The sequence below is a fragment of the Thalassophryne amazonica genome, chromosome 3, assembly GCF_902500255.1.
Source record: "Thalassophryne amazonica chromosome 3, fThaAma1.1, whole genome shotgun sequence".
Lineage (NCBI taxonomy): Eukaryota > Metazoa > Chordata > Actinopteri > Batrachoidiformes > Batrachoididae > Thalassophryne > Thalassophryne amazonica.
The window spans coordinates 128,599,228-128,607,394 of NC_047105.1; the positions used below are offsets into that span (position 1 = coordinate 128,599,228).

The window sequence follows — 8,167 nt, forward strand, 5'->3', positions numbered from 1 at the left end:
TGAACACCACTGTACATCCATACATGTAATCCACATGTATTCTTTCAAAGTAATCCTACCCAACCTTGACGTTTATTGAGTGTTGTTAGAAGGAAAAGTGATGTAACACAGTGGTAAACATACCACTGGTCCCGGCTTTTTTGAAACGTGTTGCAGGCATCCACTTCCAAATGAGCAAATATCTGCACAAAAACAATAAAGTTCATCAGTCTGAACATTAAATATGTTGTCTTTGTGGTGTATTCAGTTGAAAGAGGTTGAAGAGGATTTGCAAATCATTGTCTTCTGTTTATATTTACATTTTACACAATGTCCCAACCTCATTGGAATTGGGGTTGTATTTGGTTTACTACGGACATATGTACATCATTATGATCAGTTGATTTTTTTACTTTTACATGTACCAACTACATTAATAATTTTCCTTTCATCTACTGGGCCAAGAAACATTGTGTGAAGATTTCTGACAATTAATTGATTTTCCCATGTGCTGTGTGGAATATCAGCTGCTAGATCTGGCCCAACATTAACAAAAAAATATTGAAGCTATTCACTACTTGGCTCATGTTGTATTCATCTTTGTTGTTATAAGTAAAGTATGTTGGGTAGTTATTTGATTTGGGTTTATTTGCTATAATACTATTCAGTATTTTCCATGTTTCCTTTATGTTGTTTTTATTATTGTTTAGTATTTTTTTTCAAAGTAAGATTTTTTTTTTTACAGTTCTGCATAATAGTTAATTTATTTTTATAGTCTTTATATTTAATCTCTGCCTCTCTTGATTTACTTTTAATGAATTCTCTGTATAGCATATTTTTCTTGTTACAAGCCTTTTGAAGACGTTTTGCTATCCATGGGTTAGCTTTATATTTATTAATTTTCCTATACTGTATAATTGGACAAGTTTTATTGTATATATTGAGAAATGTTTTCAAATTCGGAATATGCTAAATTTGTATCTTGCTTCTCGTAGATGGGATTTCAATCCTGTAAAAGTAAATCATTTTTTAAGGCAGTGAAAGCTTCTTCAGATTATTCGCTTACAATATTGTATTTTCTCCATACATTTTTTTTATTGAAATTTAGATCAGTTACTATAAAAATTGGTAAATGATCACTAATATCATTGATTAATAAGCCACTTAATGTTTTGGTATTGGTATCATTTGTAAGTATATTATCAATGAGAGTAGCTGAATCTGAAGTTATTCTTGAAGGCCTAGTAATTTTTGGATATAAATTTAAACTGTACATAGTATTAATGAAATCCTCTGTCACTTTATGCTGATACGGGTTTAAGAGGCTTTCGTTATTCTTCTCTACAAGAGTCAAGACAGAAGTCAGACAAGTCAGCAAGAAATTTAGCTAAGGAAGCTTCTGCAATTAGAAGCGCAACATCCTCGCATCAAGCAACCCAGTATAATCAAAGATTCAACCTTCTCTACTATGGAAACCAACTGGACAACTGAGAGCCTTCACATAAAACTTTGAGATCAATGTTTATATTTCCACAGACAAATACTCGTTTATTACACATCTGTGAAAAAAAAAAATCTGTCCAATTTTGAAACTCTTCAATTTTAGAGCCAGGAGCTCCATATATGCAGCTAATAATTATATTTTTACCTTTTTCCATAAATATTTCGATTGTGATGGATTCCAAAAGATTTTCCACAGCCATAGTCCTTTGATATTTAATTTTGTAGTTAAGCCTTTTGTCAACGTACAATGCCACTCCTCCTCCTCTAGTTTGTCTATTCAGATGATTAAATTAATAACCCTCCAACTTGTAGTTTTATCAATCCCCTGCAAGCCAAGTTTCCGTTATGGCAATTATATTAAAAGATTGACAAAACTGTTTTAAATAATCTTTGATACAAATAGTTTTTGTCCCATATGAACAATCAAGTGCTTGTTCAGTGTACTGGTTAGTCCACAATGGTAAAAACCAGTTCTGAACCAGCTGAAGGAAATCTGTCACAGCGATGAGGAACTGTAATACCTCTATCAATTTCTTTCATTTGTGTGTCTTTGTTTTTTCATTTATCTTTGATGTGTTTTTAATAGAATGCAGTGGGCCCCAAACCTGGGGTCTAAAGTTGCACCCTAGGCTCTATAGTTATCCTAACCAGAGCTGGCATTGTATCTGAGGGCTCTCTTCAAGATGGTGATCGTTCCCTTAATTGCAGACAACTGCACCTCATGTGCACTTGGGTGACCGGGGATTGCCTCAAGGTATTTCTTCAGGTTCTTCTTCATCAGGCCTGTTGCCCCCACCACAACTGGGATGATATTGATGTCTTTCAATGACCATGTTGTTCGTAGGTCATTTTTCAGGTCTTGGTATTTCGAGATCTTTCCCCTTTCCGCTCGATTCAGGCCGTAATCATTGGGGACTGTCACATCAATGATTTTGGCTGTTTTCTCTTGCTTGTTCCAGATGACAATATCAGGTTTGATTGCACCTCCTTCGATATGTCTTCCTGCTGGGATCTCTTTGTCGTAGAAGACAGTTATTTTTCCGTTGGATGACACTGGTGCTGGCTCGTGCTCCCAGACATGTTCTTTGACTTCCATCTCCAGTTCCTTGCATACCTTCCAGTGGAGATATTGACAGATCTTGTTGTGTCTGGATGTATAATGTCCGCCTGCCATGAGGATCTGGCATGCTGAAGTTAGATGGTTTACACTCTCCCTGCCATTTTTTGAAGCCATTTGTTAGAAGTCCCTCATCTTGTGCTCCTTTCTCCATCAAAACCGAGTTCTCTATTTTTTTTTGCCACTGCACTGATCCAACTTTGTTAATGTATTCCTTTTCGAGTTCTTCTTGGAATCATCCGGCTCTTTTGTGCCGTTTCCATCTTTCCACTCGATGTTTTCCTTCTCTTTTGCTGTATTGTTCTCTGGTCTGTCTTCCAAGTTTTGTTGCAGGCGTGAGACTGTTGCTTTCTCTCTCTTGTAGAAGTTCTCTGCCAAAGTTTTTTGCCAGTTTAGTGATTGTGGTCTGTTCAGATAAGGTCTTCTCGTGGTGTTGTGCGACCTTTTTCACAATTTCTTCTTCAGAGCTCTTTAAGTACTGTCCAGTACTTATTATCAATGCTCTGTAGGCCTGGTTGATTTCAGTGAGACCCAGACCGCCTTCTCTGCGAGGGAGATATATTCTGTCCATGCACTGATTTCTGTATGTGGCTTTGTGGAGGGTGAGCATCTTCCTGGTTTTCGTGACCAACTTATTAAGCTCACGCTGTGGCCAGTCTATGCCAAACCCATAGGTCACCACTGGTATTGCAAACAGGTTTATGGCTGTGATCTTGTTTTTTGGTGTCAACTCTGTTGCAGATCTTTTTTAAGCGGTTTAGGTATTCTTGTGTTGTTTTCGTTCTCATTTTCTTGTGCTCGATTGTAGTATTTTGTTCAATTCCCAAGTATTTCTATGTGGAGTCTATAGCCAGATGTTCAATGTAGCTCCTTTCATCCAATTGTATGTTTTCGGTTTTTGTCTTTTTACCTTTTGTGATTGTGCATTTTGAGAATTTATCCAGTCCAAATTCCATACCAATGTCTTTTGAGAACTTATGGACAGTTTGCACAAGCTGACTGACTCCCTTTTTCGTGTTGGCATAGATTTTCAAATCGTCCACGAACAGCAGATGGTTCACAAGTTTTTGTTTTTTCCTTCCTCTGTCTCTACTTAAGTCGTACCGATGTCATGCTCATTCAGGGTTTTGCTGAGCAGGTCCATGATTAAGCAGATAAGAGACGAAAGGCTGTCTCCCTGAAATATCCCTCTCTGAACTCATATGTCTGGGATTGTTATTTGTCCCTCTGTGTGATTGAGGGTGATGGTGGTGTTCCACTTGTTCATTTGTGTTCTCAAGAAAGATCTTATTTCCTCACTGATGTTGTAGATTTCTAAGCACCTCATGATCCAGGAGTGTGGCACACTGTCAAATGCCTTTTTGTAGTCAATCCAAGCCATGCTGAGGTTCCTCCTCCAGGTTCCTCATTTTCCAGGTAGCCACCAGATGTTCATAAATGGCATCAGTTATGATTCCTGTCAGCTATTTGTACACTGTTGTTAGGCAGCAGATGGGTCTGTACTTGTTGGGAAGCTGTGTTTCCTTGGTCTTTGGAAGTAGGCTTGTGTTCCCAGTCGTTAGCCAGTCTGGTGTGTCCTCTTCTCCGTTCAATATTTTTGTGAAAGCCACGACTTAATGGTGGTGCAATGCTGTCAGTCTTTTGACGTTTTTCATTTGCCTTGAATTTCTTTCTACTAGAGTGCAGTGGGCCCCAGACATGGGGTCTAAAGCTGCACCCTTAACATTACTGACTTTGTATCAGAGGGCTCTTTTCAAGATGGTGACCTTTCCTCTCCTCAAAAACTGCCTTTGATCTCCTGCTCCACTTCTCATGAATTATCATGTGTGTGTTCAGGTTGCTCTTTCGCCCAAATCTTTTACCACACACAGAACAAACAAATGCTTTTTGCCCTGTATGAATTATCATGTGTCTGTTCAAAGTGCTCTTTAGTCCAAATCTTTGACCACATTCAGAACAGACAAATGCTTTTTGCCCTGTATGAGTTATCATGTGTGCGTTCAGGTGGCCCTTTTGTGCAAATCTTTTACCACACTCAGAACAGACAAATGCTTTTTGCCCCGTATGAATTGTCATATGTGCGTTCAGAGTGCTCCTTCGTCCAAATCTTTGACCGCATTCAGAACAGACAAATGTTTTTTGCCCTGTATGAATTATCATGTGTGTCTTCAGGTGGGCCGTGTTCCCAAATCTTTTACTACACTCAGAACAGGCAAATGCTTTTTGCCCTGTATGAATTATCGTGTGTCTTTTCAGACTGCACTTTTGTCTAAATGTTTTACCACACTCAGAACAGACAAATGCTTTTTGCACTGTATGAATTATCATGTGTGTTTTCAGACTGCTCGTTTGTCTGAATGTTTTACCACACTCAGAACAGACAAATGCTGTTTGCCCTGTATGAATTGTCATGTGTGTTTTCAGACTGCTCATTTGTCTAAATGTTTTACCACACTCGGAACAAACATATGCTTTTTGCCCTGTATGAATTCTCATGTGTGTTTTCAGACTGCTCGTTTGTCTAAATGTTTTACCACAATCAGAACAGACAAATGGTTTTTGTCCTGTATGAATTAACTTATGTGTGTTCAGTGTAGCCTTTTGTCCAAATCTCTGACCACATTCACAACAGCCAAATTGTTTTTGTCCTGTATGAATTATCATATGTGCGTTCAGCGTAGCCTTTTGCCCAAATCTTTGACCACATTCAGAACAGCCAAATGGTTTTTGTCCGGTATGAATAATCATGTGTTTGTTCAAGTTGCTCTGTAGTCCAAATCTTTGACCACATTCAGAACAGCCGAATGGTTTTTGTCCTGTATGAATTATCATGTGTCCATTCAGGTGACTCTTTCGTCTAAATCTTTGACCACATTCAGAACACCCAAATGGTTTTTGTCCTGTATGAATTATCATGTGTCCATTCAGGTGGCTCTTTTGTCTAAATCTTTGACCACATTCAGAACATTCAAATGGTTTTTGTCCTGTATGAATTATCATGTGTGTGTTTAGGTGGCCCTTTTGTCCAAATCTTTTACCACACTCAGAACAGCCAAATGTTTCTTGCCCTGTCTTAATTCCAATGTGTTTGTTCAGAGTGTCCTCCTGTTTCTGACTTTTAGTCTGATCAGAACAGCTAAATTGTTTTCCTCTTGCTTGCCTCTCCTTTTGTTGCTCTGAGTTGTTCATGTAGCCAGAAGCTTTTCCACATTTAGTGCCTTTAAACTGTTTCTCATCAGTGCTGCCTGAAGGAACAATATTGGTATTTTTTTGACATTTAAAACTCGACTGAAGTTCTCTGGTCTGTTTCCAGTCATTACCGTCATCAGTCTCAGTTCCAGAACTGTCTGAAGTCCTGTCAATGGTACCTGGTTGTAAATGACTGTTTTGACCTGACTTGCTGACTGGTTGTGGTCCTCCATCATGTTCTCCATCAGCTTTTACTGTCAGTGTTCTGTGTACAGATGAGCTGCTGGCTACAGGCTCAGCCTCTGTGCTCTCATCACTTCGGCTTTGATGAAGCTGTGATGACACTGGTTTTTCATCATCATTTTCACTCTTCACAGGGATGGTAGTGAAACCAAACTTCGTGAGATCTGCCTCCTCCAGCTGCTGAAGCTGCTCTCCCGGCTGACTTATCCACAGCTTTTCTTCTTTAATGTCCTCCTGGTCAACACTCAGATTCCATTCCTGGTGTTCAGGGAGAGTTGTTTCTTTTATCACCAAGAACGGCTGCATGTCTGAAAAGAAAATTAAATTAACAGTAAATGTTAAAACAACACATTAAAATAAAGTATCAGTGTGGTGAGTTTGACCTGACGACAGTAAATTATTGCACTGATGGAACTGATAAAGTTATGATGTATAATCAAGATTTGTTTTAAATTTCACAAATTTTAATTCACATAGTTGTCTTCCACAATTGTAGTACAAAATAGTATAGGATGTCTACAAACAGGACAGACACTACTGCTCAAGTTTTGATGAAAAACTGGAGATTTGATCACAACCACTCTGGTTTCCTTTTACTGGCTCCATGTGACTCAAAGAAGCAGATTTCAAGGTCTTGTTGCTGACATATAGTGAGGCAAATCCGTATTTGGTCCACTGTCGATTTTGTAAGTTTTCCCACCTACAAAGAACTGGGAGGGCTGTGATTTTTATTTTAGGTACACGTCAACTGCAAGAGACAGAATAAAAAAAAGAAAAAGAAAAAAGAATCTGAAAATCAAATCACACTGTATGGCTTTCAAATAATTAATTTGCATTTTATTGCATGAAACAAGTATTTGATCACCTACCAACCAGCAAAAATTCTGGCTCTCACAGACCTGTTAGTTTTTCTTTAAGAAGTCCTCCTATTCTGAAATCGTTACTGCACCTGTTTAAACTCGTTGCCTATTTAAAAGACACCTGTCCGCACACACAATCAATCACACTCCAACCTATCCCCCATGGCCAAGACCAAACAGCTGTCTAATGCCGTGTTCACACCGGGCACAACGTGAGCAACAGCAGCGACAGGTTGCCATGTAATCCCTAAGGAACGATGCGTTTTGATGCCAAGTCACGCAGCGCGACGCGAGTGAAGCGATTTTGAGCAATTGGCGCGTTTGTGGCGTGATATTGCGTCGCATCACGTCGCGTAGCCCTCCTCCCCAAGTTGAAAAATCGGAACTTTTTCATCTCGTCACGTCGCGATGACCAATCAGGGACTGAATATGTTAAAAGGGAGTTTTTCCTTCCCACTGTCGCCAAGTGCTTGCTCATAGGGGGTCGTTTTGACCGTTGGGGTTTTTCTGTAATTATTGTATGGCTTTTGCCTTACAATATAAAGCGCCTTGGGGCAACTGTTTGTTGTGATTTGGCGCTATATCAATAAAATTGATTTAATTTGATATGTAGTGACGTGGAGATGTCTGGAGTTTGACTGAAGATGTGAACATGTCCTGTATCTGGTAGCAGCCTGTGAGCAGGACTTATTTCTCTTTTGTCCTTTATTTTACAATTATGACAGAGTTTTTGGAGCGAGCAGCAGCACCACAGCAGCAGGAGCGGAGTTTCTTTTTTCTTTACGTGCGCGCACGCGAGCGAATCGTCCATGGAGATTATTTTACTTATTAACTACACAGATGTATAATAAAGCAAATGGTGACTGGTTTCTAAACACAATTATGACAGAGTTTTTCGGGGAAGAGCAAGGAGCAGCCCCGTAGCAGGCATCAGAGTTTCTTTTTTTTTTATTGCTTATATGTGCGTGCGTGAATGGGACAGGAGGTCCTCAAACTGGGTCCCGCAGAGGCGTAAGGACCGCTGAAAGCGGCCATCATCCAGACGCAGCTCGTGCAGCAAATAATGATACTCCCTGAATTGGGAACGTCTCATGACGTTTGTCAGCTTTCCATAACAACTTGCTCCATGTGATCAAGGTCTGTCATGTTAACTTGACTGACAACCGGAGCCGGCGAGTGGAATGGAAGCTCCTCCTATTTGATGATGCACCGGGGCAAATTTTCGCAGCAAAAGCAGAGCGACACACCGAGCGAAGGAGGCGCGTCCGTTGCCACG

General features: G+C 39.7%; 1 protein-coding gene across 1 annotated transcript; it reads right to left on the reverse strand.

Moving 5' to 3' along the window:
• Positions 1-4,489: 4,489 nt before the first annotated feature.
• On the reverse strand, positions 4,490-5,560 carry LOC117507561 (zinc finger protein 98-like; the record flags this gene model as incomplete). The annotated part of the gene is made up of 1 exon (XM_034167424.1): positions 4,490-5,560. A coding segment is annotated over exon 1 (1,026 nt), but the record flags the coding sequence as incomplete, so codon positions are not given.
• Positions 5,561-8,167: the final 2,607 nt, after the last annotated feature.